We start from the raw sequence: 15,510 nt of genomic DNA, 5'->3' as shown, positions 1-15,510 counted from the left end.
AGGAAAAAAAAAAAAAAAAAAAAAAAAAAAAAAAGATTATCTTGCCCAAATGATCTTAACTGTATATGCAGCACAAAGCTGGACAATCTTTATAATGCACGTTGTGATGTTGGTTCATTGGTGTGCCAATTTTGAAGAGGCGCTGTTGGCAGATTGGATGCTGTGGTAGACACGATTGTAGTCTGAAGGCAGCACAGTCCCATTTAAACACTGCTAAAAGTGCAATTTTCTGTTTTTAAGCAAAGCTCGTCAGTCCTACTTTTCAAAGTGATTAGTCAGTGTTCAGTTTTATAAGCACCAGCCCTGGTATGTTGTTATCACCAGTGTTATGTTAGTGCTGCGAGCAAGCTGTTGTCATAGGAAACCAAAAAACACAAACACAAATAAATGCCGTCTTCTTTTACCAATTGTGAATTTTAACAACAGTCCGTAATCAGAATGCATTTTCTTCAGGTGATGTATCAGAATGCAGTGACATTTTATTTAAAAGTTACAAACAAGTGTTCCAGACAAAGACACCACAGGATAACCATATTGCACAACAAAAATCCATCAACATTTCCAAAAAAATACTGACAAAGAATTCATGACATCTTGCTTTTTTCCTTCACCCCGCCTTTTTTTTTTTTTCCTTAAACAGCCGAGCAAAAAAGGAAACCCTCGAAATAAACACTCTTACTCAATCCTTTTCTGCTTTAACTTCCTCTTCTTTCTTCTCGCTGATGGCAGCATCATTTTCCACATTTTCCCCAGCCTCAGCATTAGGCTTTGGCTTCTCTTCCTCCTTCTTGGGTTCAGGAAGAAGGATGACTTTCCCAATATTTTGGCGTTCGTGCATGCGCTTCATGGCTTCAGTCACCTGAGAAGAGACAGGGGAGCAGAGCAGATGTTCACATTGGGCAGTAACTGAGCGCATCAGTCATTTAAACGCAGCCAAAAAACTATTTGCGAGTCACTAAAACCCCGATAAACACAATCTGCTGTAAAGTTCCTCTCTGGGCAATAACAGAAAGTTCTTGTTTGAATGTTTAAGGGATGGGGAGGAACAAAAAAGGACAGAGTCATACCAACTTGGCCACATATGGCACAACAATGACTTGCAGTTACCTTACAAAACTCATATTATTTTCAGCTAATGGATGCATATTTACACATCAAGCAGACATGGAGCCCCACACACATACACACCACAATATGTATAGGGTGCTTTGCTTTGGCCCCGTTTTGTGTCCACTATTTCTACAAGGAAACCTTCGCCTTTTACAACTATCTGCTTCCCTACATTCATTTCCTGCTTGCTAAATTTGGTACTGGAAACCTAACCTACATATTAGAGAACTGCAGGAAGGAAGTGCAGCTGATGAGTGAAAAGGCAATAAAAACCAAAAAAAACTGAGACTATACATAGCAGCAAAAGACTGATCACTGTGGAAGATTCAAGTCCCCCACTTGATTTGAGCAGCTTTAATTGAAAGGTGAACAAAGTCTGCCCCATGCTGAATTAGCCACTGCTCAGCCAAATAAGTCACAGGCTAATATTTAATTCACCCGCCTTTAGGCTTGATGATGGCGCATGTTTAGACAGCATCGTTTGGATAAGGCTAATCAAAGTCACATTTATTTCTATCCAGAGTGGCATTCATTTTTTGCCAAGATCTTGATTTGATGAGCAGAGTCTTCGCCAACACATCCCAAAGATTCTCAGTGGAGTGAAATTCTGGACTGTGGTGAAATTGACATGTAATGTTCCCCAAACTGCTCTCTCATTGTCATCTCGGAACACGTCTGTATCATCAAGGGAGAAAAAGATGGGACTGATGGGAAAACCTGGCCATTCAGTGAATTCAAGCAGTCAGACAATTTTTATTTTTTGAATAACATCACTGAATGCAGACCAGACTAACTGAAGTACCACCAGTTCACAGCACTGACCCTGCAGGCTCATATGGTAGGCACTAAGCATCAGTTTATTCACCCATCTTCTTACCCTGACACACTGGGGAACAGGGTGAATCAGAATCAGACTACAAACCCTTTCAGTTGTTCCAGTATCCTCATTATGCTCTCTAGCAAACTAAAGCTTCTATCCCTAGCTAGCCTACCTGACTTTTCTTAAGGCTACATGCTTAGTCCCAATCCCTTGAATTGTCTTGTGCATGTGGAAGGTGCTCTTATCTTGACTAGCAAACACAGCTTTCCTGTTGCAATCTCTGATCACAACCATTCAAGATTCTTTGCCTGCACTCCACCCATCCCCGCCAACATTTCTTCCTCAAAGATAAAGTTTCACTATTCTTCTAGATTTTAATGTTTTGGGCCATTACCCATTACCCATCTAAAACTGGAGCAATGCCTTTTACACAACCCAAGGATTTGTCTAAAACCTGACCCTGATTCTTTAAGAAATGAGAAGCTGCGTATGGCATCACTGATGAATAAATAACTTACTACCAGCTGAAATGCATCAATGACTACGATAATTATCCAGTGGAAGGCTCTTACCCATTCGAGAGCAAGATAAATGTCAATGTATACGTCAATATGCAGTAAAGTAAATACAGAAGCAGTTCCAACAAGCATCTTCAAAAACAAGGAACCCGATCAGACTTACCTCCTCAAAGTGATAGCTGGAGTCAATGCGGGGCTTGATCTTTCCCTGCTTGTAGAGCTCAAGCAGCGTAGACATAGTCCTGCCGAAGAGCTGCTCATCAGTGATGTATCCCAGGTGGAAGCCGCTGACAGCTTTGTTGGACTGCATCAGTTTCATGGTGTTCAGAGAGAGCTGATTATACCAGGTCTTTGCCATGGCCAGCAGGTTCTTCCTCTGGCCTGTCACACAATTGGCTGCACCTGCAATGTCAAACAGTGATTAAGGGAACATTGAAAAAAAGGCAGAAACCCCCCCCCCAAAGTCACAATAATCGTCTCACTACCTTATCACAACCTCCTTCAACTTTACTGCGTTGCAAATAAATGTTTGAGCATCAACTCTGATTTCAATTCAGTTTTATTTATGCAGGGCCAAATCACAACATCAGTCGCCTCAAGGCGCTTCATATTGTAAGGTAGACCCTACAATAATACATACAGAGAAAAACCCAACAATCATATGACCCCCTGTGAGCAAGCACTTTGGCGACAGTGGGAAGGAAAATCTCCCTTTTAACAGGAAGAAACCTCCAGCAGAACCGGGCTCAGGGAGGGGCGGGGCCATCTGCTGCAACTGGTTGAGGTGAGAGAAGGAAGACAGGACAAAAAACATGCTTTGGAAGAGAGACAGCGATTAATAGCAAGTATGACTCAATGCAGAGAGGTCTATTAACACATAGTGAGTGAGAAAGGTGACTGAAGAAGAACTATTCAATGCATCATGGGAATCCCCCACCAGCCTACATCTATTGCAGCATAACTAAGTGAGGATTCAGGGTCACCTGGTCCAGCCCTAACTATATGCTTTAGCAAAAAGGAAAGTTTTAAGCCTAATCTTAAAAGTAGAGGTAGTGTCTGTCTCCCGAATCCAAACTGGAAGCTGGTTCCACAGATGAGCGGCCTGAAAACTGAAGGCTCTGCCTCCCATTCTACTTTTAAATACTCTATGAACAACAAGCAAGCCTGCAGTGCAAGAGTGAAGGGCGCTAATTGGGTGATCTGGTACAAGGTCATTAAGATAAGATGGGGCCTGATTATTTAAGACCTTGTATGTGAGGAGCAGGATTTTGAATTTAATTCTGGATTTAACAGGAAGCTAATGAAGGGAAGCCAGTACAGGAGAAATGGAATTCTTGAATTCCTCTTGTAAATTGCATGAGACAGACTCGCCATTAATCACGTGCATGATGTCAGTGGAGAAGATGCATCAGGGCCAAACTACCCCACAAGAGAAGGTAAACAGTTTAATGCCCAATGTCTTTGTGAGTTTGAACCCAGCTTCATTTTGTCCCCAGTTTGGTCATATCTTGAAAATATGTCAAAGCCAAGGTTTTCAGTTCAGTTTAATTAAAACAAATCTTAAAGTCATTATTTAAAACAGTTATCAGGTTATAATTTTCTATGCTTTCAACAGATTGGTCAACTAACACTGAAGCATGCTAAGTACAGGGAATTCTGCTGTGCAAAGCTACCGACTTGCTTAGCAACAGTGGTGAATCAGCACAGACTTGCTTTGAAAACATGCTCAGATGAGAGCATTTTAACCTAGGACTGTAATCCCAAATCCTGAACCTCTGATGTTCCATTCATAAGGAGAAAAGTGGCACATCGACCTTTCAAGATTGAGCCATTTATTCCGGCAGTTAGAGGAGCAGATTACACGTGCAAGACATCCTCATGTTTTTACAACTGGACTCACCCCACACCTACGGTGTCTGCTACCTTAATTAATGTTTACATCTGCCGAGCATCAACTCAGAGCTGGCTCCAAACCTGTTGATCCATGTCAGAGAAGCCACAGGTGTGGCTGCATTTTACACTCTACTACCAACAAGGCTGTTCACCTCAATTTTATTTATACTGCACTAATTCACAAGAGGCACCGTTTATAGTGCAAGGAAAGTGCAATATTGGAGAGAAAACCCCAACAATCAGATTATCTCCAATCAGGAGGCACTAGGCAACAGTGAGGAGGAAGAATTCTTTTTTTAAACAAGAAAAGACCTCCAGCATAACCTGGCTCAGGAAGGACATGCAAGACTGCCTTTAAGATATTAGCTTCACTGGCTCCCTATTAAATCTGAAATTTATTTAAAGTCCTGTATGATCATGCCCCATCATACTGCATCTTAAAGATCTTTTAGAGAGACGATCCATTGCCTTTTAGCACTGTATCGAGGAGCAACAGTTTCCATCTTCCTGCTTTTGAAGCTGCTGCATGTTATGGAACTTGGATACAGCTTTAGCCTTCAGCCTTGAACAGCTCGGTATTCATTGCGTAAAAGGGAAAGAAAAAAAAAATGAGGCCGACATTACAATGACAGCGTGTGTAGAATGAAAACAAATTATACACTCATTTAAAATAAAATGCTACTTCGCTAATCTAATCAGGTCTCGTTTTAAAAATAAATAAATTTAAAACACCATGACAGGTTAAATAAACCAAGTGAAATAAAGCTTTAGTAGAAACACCAAAGATCCCCACCCCCACCCCCCAAAGGATGTCTACACAATGCATTTTTTGTTTGTGAGTCTTACCAAAGACTATAATCATGCCCAGGGGCTTCAACAAACTATAGCCTTTTTGGGTGTCAGAGCCACCAAGGGGGTCGAGGACGATGTCCACACCTGCAGAGACAGAAATAAAAGGGCAAAGCTTTGTAAATTTCTAGATAACAGAACATGACAATGTTCAACACAACGAAAACATGAGGCAAGGATTTCCATTTGTGCAGTAGTAAAACAAGAGTATATATATTTTTTTTTTTACCCTTCGGGCTGATTTTGTGGATTTCCTCCACGTAGTCTTTGGTGCGGTAGTCGATGGGGTGAGTTACCCCGCCTTGGGTAATAGTCTCATGTTTGGAAGCCGATGCCGTGCCAAAAACAGTCACATCCTGCACAGTTTGACACAGCTGGGTAGCAGCAATACCCACACCACCTACAGATGTGCAGACAGCAGCAAAGACCAGCATGAGAACAGGAGGAGCAGGTGTTTCACTTTCAGCAAAAGAGGTTGTGTGCGGTCTCTCTGAACCACTCAGCAATTTTCTCAAACATTCAAACTATGCTTGCTTTGAATGTTGAGTTAGTACTCAACCGGGCTCCTAGTAAATACATTTTAAGGGGAAATTTAAATGATACTGTTGTTACCAAGCAACTGTAGTGAGCTTTTTACAAATGACTAATGATTGAGACAAAACACTTTACAAGATATCAACTTTGCCCATCTGAATTTGTGTAATCAGTTAATATTTGCATTTGATAAAAAGATAAACCATGAGAAGACCGGTAGATTCCATTCTTCACATGTGGAAAGTTCTGCATCTGTTGTATAACTCGTTTCGACCTTTTACACGTTTTGGCTTAAATGGCATGCATGCGCTGTAAATAAAATGCTAAGTGGTTAAGAGCCAGACCGTACATCAATATGTAGGTGTCGTTTCTACAGCAGCATAAGTAATGCTGCTCCAGGACCATGACTGCAGCTGATAAATGATGTCATGGCTTTGCAATCTAAGGGTAAAGGTCACGAATGGGAGACATTTGTCTTTCTAACACCCGTTTAATGTTTTGTGTCCATTTTGACTCAAATTATTATGTTGTCCTTAAACTAACCAAAGTAACTAAAAAAATAAAATTACTTGAAAAAAGAAAAAAGTTACACTTCAAAAATTACAGACCATCTCACACAGGACACCAACCAGAATCTCCTGGGTGTCTGTTTTGCATTAGGCCCTCTCATTCATCACAACCTTTTCCAGGCCTTGATCCTCTTCATAAGACTTCTCTCTACCAGAAGAGCTTTAGTATTTTTGCCTGACTGTAAACAAATGTTGAATGGAGCTTCCGAGTCTGAAGTCAAAGCACAAGTGCTTTAAATAGGCATTCTTTTAAATGGTCAGGAGGGAGCGATACTCGAAAATCTCAGTACAGTCTCACTCCTTGCAGCCAGAGATGTGACCTTAATGTTAACTTGTGCACCATTTTGGGCCTAAAAATCATAGTGACATTGTAGGATCAAGGGAATAAAGGCCTACAGACCAAGCCACAACAACAGGTCATGAGTAGGAATGGGAATCAAGAGAGGCTACCCGATAGCTCAATTCCTTTTAATTATTCCGTTGTATTCTACTCTATTGCCTGTCAATTACGCTCATCGGTTCTGCTTCCACTTGTGCTAAAATCAGTTATTTCAGTTCGTAGAGGAGGAAAATAGTGACGCAGTCTGCAGCGTGGATATGGATATAACTTTAATTTTTTTACTGCACAGTGAAACGACTATGTTATGCTATTATGACAACAACTTCAGCACAATGCGAGCATGCTAACTCTAAGCTAGCCAAGAACCCAGAGTGAAGTTGGGTTGACTGAATGCTGACCCCCAGCCCGGCAGCCAGACCCTGAACTTCACCAAGCAGTCAGGCTGCAGCGTGCATTTCTACTGGGTCACGTTTCTAAAGTAAAATCACTGCTTTAGTTAAAAAGAATTTCCCAAGTGGTTGCTAGACGTTGATGAAGTTAATGGGAAAATTATTATTTAAACCCCAGTTGCACAGGCCTACAGACTGGTCAGTGACCCCTCAGACTGGTTTTCAACCAGTTGGGAAATACATTTTTCCCCTAGTAACTGGTGATTGAATCACATCATACTGAGGACAACTCTTGAGCAAAGAGGTGATGAGAAATGAATAAAAGGTCTATGGGAAAATTATCCAAGTAAAAATGTTAGTTGAGTTTGTTTCTTATCAAAATATTACCACTGAAGTCACATTTACTTCTTAATTATGATCCTCATTAGATTTAAATTGGCAATAAATTAATGCTTTAAGGTGGAGTCATCATGTGGAGTCATCACAACACTGATTAGTCAGCGATTGTTTTGGAGCAACATTATTTATGATTTGTTAGGAAATACACCAGCATGGGCCGGTATTAAATCGGAGCTGGTCAGATTATTACTGCGTCATCGCCTCCCCCCCCCCCGAATGTCCTCTCGCTCTCCACATCACACCCAATTCCACGGAGAGCGTAATTTAGAGATGCGACTTAGAGGGTGGAAACCTCAGAAGACAGGTGAACAAAAGGTGACATAGAAAGCAGTGCTTTCTGATCTCTGTGGCCCATTTCCACTTAACAGTGAAAGGCTTTTGAAGATGATGACCGCCTGGGCCTGCAGGTTCACCAGTAATCCTTTCTGCCCTCATGATTCACACAGGTCAGCTGACACCCATCCACCCACTCAACAGTGATGAGCAGCCTTTGAGAGGGAGGATGCAGAGGAGCAGAAGAGCAACTGAGCATCACAGTAACTGTCCTGTATTCTTTGACTCAGAGTGTAGGGGGATCAAACACGCAGATATTTGTGCTGCTGTGACAACACAACGTAAAATCTTTGAATTCAAACTGAATAAAGTGCAAAGCTAAACACACACACACACACACACACACACACACACTTCCTCAATTCTCTCAGCTCTAACTGGATTATACCACATGCTCATAACTATCACAGTTATATTGTCAGCTGTTTCACAAGTTCAAGATATTTTCAGTAACAATGTGAAAAATGTCATCACAGCCTCATAGCTGAAGGTGTCAACTGTACATGCACTGCAAACTTTTAGTTTTCCTAATAAGAGTGTGGTGATCTCTATTTGATCAAAGGCAGAAGTGAAATGTCACACTAGCTGACCCTATAACTGTGACATACAGCTAAGAAAGGCCTTGGTTTATAACTCCTGGACATGCAAACTCATTACAGATGGTTTTGTGTAAGAAATTTGCATTTGAGAAGTGTTGCCCAAGCAACCATTCGTGATAATAATCCAGTTTCGTATGAAGATGTTTTGACATAACACTTCTTCACTGCTGACTTTAAGTCTTTTAGCTGATAAACCTTGAGCACAGAAATGCAGCTGCATTCAAAGAGCTGATTAGCAGGAGGGAGCGTGCTGTGTGACTCTTTACACGTTACCCAGGAGACTGACAGGTTTGTTACACCTTCTAATTAACTGATAACGAGAGTAGTCTTGTCGCACAACATTGGGGATGCCACTGAGCTAGTCTGAGGAGATCCTTCATTATCTATTCCTCAAACTAATTTTCACACTAAGGCTACGCATACGATTATAAGAAATAATCAATTAACCGAGTAATGATTTGATGTAACAAACAAAAACTGGGTCATTTGATAATTTTAGGATACACATCAAAACAGTGTTTATCATCTTACACCAGGGTGCAACCGCTGTTTCAGCTCCTCGCCACGTAAAGTGCAATTTATACTTCTGCACTGCGTGGACCCTATGGTGTCGCCTGCACGAGTGGACGTCACGATTCTCAGCATTTATAGTGCCTCTGTTGCTGTGCAGTCTCACATGTGAGAAACGAAGAAGAATAAAAACAAAAACTCCTCACTAATTTTATTTGGAAATTATTTTCAGGCGTCTCCACGAGTCTTACCTGCTGCCATGTGTATAAGAACGCTTTTGCCCGGCCTAAGATTGGCCATCTCAAACAGCATCATGTAGGCGGTCATGTAGTTAATAGTTAAAGCAGCACCTTCCTCAAAACTCATCTCCTCGGGCATAAGGAAGGTGCGGTCAGCGCTCACGACAGCTACTTCCTGCCACATGCCGCTGCGGGCCAATGCGATGACACGATCGCCAACCTGAGGGAAGGAAAGAGGGGGACAGGGAGAAGGTGGTGTGAAGTCAAACTAAAACACAGACGTTCACAGCTGTGGAATGATGCATTTCTTCATATCAACTTAATACGGGAAGCTTAAAAGTTTGATTTAACAAAATTATAAATCAGTAAACACAAATTACACCTGATGCTAATCTGAAAGTTAAAAAAAAAAACAAAAACAAAAAAGCAAAAAACAAAAGTGGGAAAGTTAAATTAGTGCTTTTTAAACTTTCCTGTCATTCAGCTTAGTTTCACTCTGATTAGTTTTCCTCCTGTGGTCATCTATGCCCCACTTTCAGCAGCTCAGTGCCCCACATTTTGAAAGTAGAAAAGTAGAAAGTACAAAACAACTGCATATTTCCACTGTGGGGGAAGAAACCTCAGACTAATATCTCAAAGGCTGAACAATAACAGGCAAAGTAGGGAAACGGAGCGCCTGTAACTTGAATAGGCATCGTTTCTAAAAAGATAAACAAACTGTGAAAAGAATCGCATTTGCTCCATTTCTCATACAGTGCTGTGCAAAAATCTTGAGCCACCCTTTATTTCTTTACATTTTTGCTCTCAAGGACTTTATTTTGTGGTCTCGAGCAATAGTTCTCCAGGGTTTCTGGAAGTCTTTCCATGTTTTTCTTTGGACATTTGCTTCCCCCCCTCCAGTTCTAATGGGAAAAAACCCCCAAGTCAGTCTTGTGATTATTAGAGATTTATATTTCATGCATTCTTTCCAAAATACATTCTCACTACATTGTCTGAGTCCACAAACTTCTGTGCCTCAGTGAAACTCACAGCACCCTCTCAAACAAACTAAAACCATTAAACAAGACGACATTTTAACATTCATTCTCTGGTCATGGGGACATCAGATATGGGGGCTTATGGGAAATGCTGTTCATGTTTAACTGCCTTCCTAAATTCAAAGAGTCATATGACCAATGTTGCGAAAAGTTCCAAAAATGTGAGGGGTGCAGGAAAGCAGCCTGATCTGATCATGAATTCTGCACAGTTTCCTGCTAAAACAGCTTCAAGAGCTCTGAGTCACACCCACTTCCTGCTGCACACAGCCCATGACAATAGACAGATACACAAATGTTTACACTCGCAAACACAGTAAACACACACCTCCACATTTGGTATGCGTGTGTGCCCCAATTTTTGGCGAGTTATTGTAAAAGCCTCAACTTCCACCTCAGATGACACGCTCGATTTCTCAACCCCTGCACTTGTGAAACATTAAAAACTTGCAGGATCAACTCAAAAATTCATAATAGCCTGTTTTTCCCCTTTCTTAAAGAAGGGCTGAGTTCATTTCTTGGAAGGTTGACATAAAGTGAAGTCACTGCAGAGACTACAGAGTGGAAACAGGACAGTGAAAACCTGCTGCTCATTTGAGTCAGTCTTGACAAAAACTAGCGCCACGCCTGGTTTTTGGCAGCTCATTTTAGTGCATCGAAATCTGTCTTTGCCACTAAAGCATCTCAGTAGCCGAGAGAAAGAGCAGATCTTCATCCATAATTCAGAGTCATGTGAAAACAAAAGCACATCCTCTTAATTCTAAACTTTTCATAACAGGGGAGAAGTAAGCAAACCCCACCGACTCAGTAGCTTGTAGAACCAAAGCTAGCAGCTGTAGCTTGACAGTCATTTGCTGTATGACTTTCAGTCATCACAGCATTTCAGTCAGGTTGCAGTCTGAACTTTGAGTTGGTCATTGTAAAACCTCGACTCTTTTCCTCTTTCAGACAGTTTGTTGCAGATTTGCTGCCATTCTTGAGATCGTCATGTTGCATGACTCGATTTGGGCCAAGCTTTGACTCTCAGACAAGTAGCTTCACATTCGACTAGAATATTTTGGTATACAGAAAAATTTGTGGTCACCTAAATGACTGCAAGCAACAAGCCCAAATTATCACCTCTACCACCCTGCTTGACAGTTGTATGAGGTGTTTATGGTGATATGCTGTGATTGTTGGTCACCAAATGTGTCACTGTATATTACACCCAACCTTGGTCTTGTCTGTACAAAAGGCATTATCCCAGAAGTCTTTGCAAATCTCAGCTGTGCTGAACAAGCCACACTTGCTCAGTCTTTTTCATAATTATACTGTCATCAAGTTTAACAATTACCATGCTAACTGAGGCTGGTAGAGTCTGAAATGCAGCCCACTCCCAGTTTCTCCAAGCAACGGTAAAGCGTGACCTTTGTGAGTTTGCTGGGACCTCCACTTTTGAGAAGAATTGTGGCATTGTGCTAACATGCACCTGAATGCTCAGACCAGCAAATTGCCAAAGACTGTTTTTGTATACTTTTAAACATGCAGAGCTCAGTTAATGAAGTGAATGTGATTAGCAGCACCTGGCTGCTGCTGAGCCTGTAATTCTATGGAAGCAGTAAAGGTGTAGCTAGTTTTTCAAACGACTGCATACCATTCTGACCGTTTGTGCTTCCTGAAATAGCAGTAAAGGTGTGGGGTACAATTGTATATATTGTGCTTTTATTTTAGCATCACTAACAAATGGAAACTGGAAAGACAAGAGAAGCTGCATAACAAATCTAAACAGTCTTCTTATGAAACAGCCACACCCTGAAGCGCTCTCATCTGGAGGAGCCTCGCTCCAGCCTTTCTCAGTATCAGTCTCTGAAAACACTCTGGCATCCTTAAATGTTATTGTCTGCACTGCAGTCCCACCCACATCCTTACATTAACCTTAACCAACTATCTCGCATGTTAACCTTTAAATTCCTGTTGGGATTTCTCACTGCTTCCTGCACTGCTGCGGCTGGTGCTTTGTGGTGTCTTGTGTTTTGATGCTTCCTTCCAAAAAGGAAGTGTTGGAATGAATATGATCCACAAAAATGGAGGGAATGGAAAGAGAGGAGGAGAGCAGTAAGTGGTGAAGAAGAAGGGGGAGAAGGAGGAGGAGGAGGGAAATTCCATGCTGACACTTCAGGATTGGGAGGACTTTCAGTGATTCTTAGAAAATACACATAATGAAGCCATCATGCAATTAACTGCATGGATAAAGAAAGAAAAGCTGGATCTGGTGGAAGAATATTCAAGTCCTTTGCAAACAAACAGAAGTAACCTCACTGTTAGGCCTTCTCTAGTTCACACACACACTCATATCTTATTCAAATGAGGATGATACAGAATACAGATGCGCCCCAGATACAGAAACAATAATGAAAGTGGATTTTACATAATCAAGGTCCCTTTGCAATATTGCGCTGCTAATTTACAGGGATGAGTTCCAAATTGTTTAAACCACTAGAATAGATTTCATCCAAGTTTATGATTACCTTTCATTGGCAGTGTCGTGTTTTTTGTGCACTGCTAAACAATCAAGTCAAACACACAGCAGTAAATCTGCACCTGAGCCAGATACATGCAAGACTGAAGATTAAAAACATGTGCAGAGCTGCTTTTTCTGTCACACAGCAGGTATCGGGACCCTAATGATAGAATCAATAAGGCATCTGACCTTTAAACAGACTCTAGTGGTGCTGGAATCCATAGAAACCTAATCTACCATCTTACTTTGTGTTCAAAGAGCCTGCAAATGCAGTGATCATTCTTGTTAGACAAGAATCCGAGCTATGAGACCTCCCTGTATGACACAAGCTTTATGACTCCAACATGATGTCAGTACATAACAAGCATAAACTGGGGCACTGATTTACTGTGCAAAACTCCCAGAAAGGTCTCATTTTCCTTCAACTCATGCAGATCTTAAAACAAGCAGTTTCTTTGTTTCTGATGTCAACATTTAAAAAAAAAAAAAATAAATAAAAAAATTAAAGGTTAAGATCAACATTCATCCACAACTTCTGCCTGGAAGTCATCCATTGCCAAGACTTGCATACAAACCAAATAATGCACCTACTGAACCCAGTAGGCTGGCTAAATAGTGCTGTTGGTCATGTGTGAGTGTTTTCCACCTTCCATTAGTGCACACAGAACATAAGAAACTCTTGTTAGATGAAAGAAAAAAAACAAAAAACAAAACCCTTCCTCTTTTAATTTCTGTGCAAACAAATCTGAACCAACAAGTGAAAAGTTACAGAACTTCTGCAAAAGGCATTAGCATATAAATCCATGAAGGTTACTTGCGATGAGTCACTTTGACGTTATCTTACACATACCACTGTAAAACCAAACGCAGTGCATAAAAGCAATGACCTTTGGCCACTGAAAGATCTTTGTTACTCGAGTATGTGTTTAAACTGTGCCATAATGTAGCTGTGAGGCGCATGCAAGGTTCAAAGAGGCTAAAATCAGCAGCTCTCTAAATATAATCGAGTAATTGCCAACATCAGGTGTTACAGCCTACGAGTTTCTATTAGTTTCAAGAATTTAAAAGGAGGCACACACTCACTTGGTTTAGAAATGTGCCTTTTCATCAGAGAAGAAAATACACGTAGCTTCTTTTGTGCAGGGGAGAAAATGTTAAAAACGCGTCAAGGCCAGACTGTCAAACACGGTCAGTTTTCATAAGTGTCACACTTTCTAGCAGCTGCTCAAACGAACACACACTACGATTAAGGTTGTTTATTGAAATGTCGCTGCTTGAGTGCCAAAGACGGGTCTGTGGTACACAGAAAGGAAACAGCCAGTCCAAACTCACGTCAGCTAGAAATCTGATTGTGCCTTCTGAGATTTAAGAGGAACTAAAATTAACAGCTATTAAAAGAAATTTCAGTTCACGGTTTTCACTAAAGAAACGTGGAAAGTGATGACAGCGGCGCTCTGGGTTGGCGTTTGGAAAAGATTACGCGCGTCACGCACTGGCAAGAAATACAGAAAAATTAAAGGCTCGGATACTTTGCTTGGCAGCTGCGGAGCCGCTGATCTGACGCTCTTTCATGACCACAGTGGAATTTTGTGGGTGTGGGGAAAGCATTTAGCAGGCCTTTACTCACTTTCCTGTCATTTACATCCTCCCCGACCGCTTCAATGACCCCGGAGCCCTCCATTCCCATCGTGACGGGCGGGGAAGGCAGCAGCTCGTACAGCCCCTGCCTGGCCAGCAGCTCGGCGAAGTTCAGCCCGCATGCCTTGACGCGCACCAGGACCTCTCCTGCCTTCAGCTTCGGCTTGGCCATCGTCTTCACCTGCAGCTTGACTTTGTCGTAGCCCCCATGTCCCGTGAGTACCAGAGCGCGGAAGGAGAGCGGCTTCTCCTCAGCGGCTGGTGCTGCTGCTGGTGGTTCTGCTACAGCTGCTGCTGGTGGTTCTGCTACAGCTGCTGCTGGTGGTGGTTCTGCTACAGCTGCTGCTGCTGGTGGTTCTGCTACAGCTGCTGCTGCTGGTGGTTCTGCTACAGCTGCTGCTGGTGGTTCTGCTGCAGGGCTGCTGCTGCCTGACTCCTGCTGAGGTGCATCCGAAGCAGCTGAGGGAGGCTCATCAGGCTTTTTCTCCTGCTCAGGCTGTTGCTGCTGAGTTGGACCCTCTTCGCCAGACATGATAACCACTTTCTAAGTGCGCTTTTAAAGCTTTTCAGTTTGACAGTCGCGCCTGTTTGAGCGTTTCTTTCCAAACACCCAAAGAACGTTTAGTGCAAATTTTCTAGTATAAAAATGTGAAATAAGAGGGTGTTTCCTGCAGAGTCGAGTCCTCAGTAAGATGTGCGCGGTTTCCTGTGTATGCGCCTAGATCAACAAGTGCCCAGAGTCAAGAGCGGCGTATTTTATACAAGTTCCCAGAGTGATTTTCACAATAAAATACGGATGCCAATTTACCAAAACGTTTCTTTTCTCTTCCGTTCTTTCTCATTTTTGATGTGGCAGCTAAAATTGAATTCACCAATCCCGCAAGATTTAGATGAGTTTGTTTCAGGTTGTGCAGGTTAAAAAAAAATAAGAAAAATTATGGCACCCATGAAGACCTGTCGAGAACTGATTTTAAAAAGTCTAAATAAAACAACTTCATCAGGCAATGCATTCATGTCCAATATTTTTCAGGGGATGAAAATGCTGAACACGAAGATTTGCCGACTAAGTAACATATTTGCCGACTAAGTAACATAAAAATAAACAATTCATTTCTAATACTATCCGCGTTTTCCTGCATGAGGACTTTAAACACACAAGCATAACAACATTGGATCTACACAACACTTTTTCGGGTACTCAGAGGCGTTAATAGACAAAACTGCTGCTCTTTGCAT

At 41.8% G+C, this 15,510-nt stretch overlaps 1 protein-coding gene across 1 annotated transcript; it reads right to left on the bottom strand.

Annotated features, from left to right (window-relative positions):
• Window positions 1–403: 403 nt before the first annotated feature.
• LOC120737985 (synaptic vesicle membrane protein VAT-1 homolog) lies at window positions 404–15,016 on the bottom strand. The gene is made up of 6 exons (XM_040038967.1): window positions 14,264–15,016; window positions 9,115–9,322; window positions 5,420–5,590; window positions 5,188–5,277; window positions 2,612–2,850; window positions 404–859 (listed from the first exon to the last, which is right to left on the bottom strand). The coding sequence occupies exons 1-6, from the start codon at window positions 14,804–14,806 to the stop codon at window positions 680–682; spliced, it is 1,431 nt and encodes a 476-aa protein (XP_039894901.1). The 5' UTR covers window positions 14,807–15,016; the 3' UTR covers window positions 404–679.
• Between the last annotated feature and the right edge of the window lie 494 nt (window positions 15,017–15,510).

This window comes from Simochromis diagramma, unplaced genomic scaffold (assembly GCF_900408965.1).
Source record: "Simochromis diagramma unplaced genomic scaffold, fSimDia1.1 OVJJ01000402.1, whole genome shotgun sequence".
Taxonomy (NCBI): Eukaryota; Metazoa; Chordata; class Actinopteri; order Cichliformes; family Cichlidae; genus Simochromis; species Simochromis diagramma.
The sequence above is the reverse complement of the archived record's forward strand: the minus strand, read 5'-3'. Positions and strand labels throughout refer to the sequence as shown.

What these genes read in the sequence shown, in the direction of transcription:
- LOC120737985 (XM_040038967.1), bottom strand. Translation starts at nt 14,806, where the DNA reads ATGTCTGGCGAAGAGGGTCCAACTCAGCAGCAACAGCCTGAGCAGGAG. An exon ending in TCTTATACACATGGCAGCAG is followed by an intron (nt 5,591 to 9,114) that starts GTAAGACTCGTG and finishes GCACATCTGTAG; the next exon opens with GTGGTGTGGGTATTGCTGCT. An exon ending in CCACAAAATCAGCCCGAAGG is followed by an intron (nt 5,278 to 5,419) that starts GTAAAAAAAAAA and finishes CTGTCTCTGCAG; the next exon opens with GTGTGGACATCGTCCTCGAC.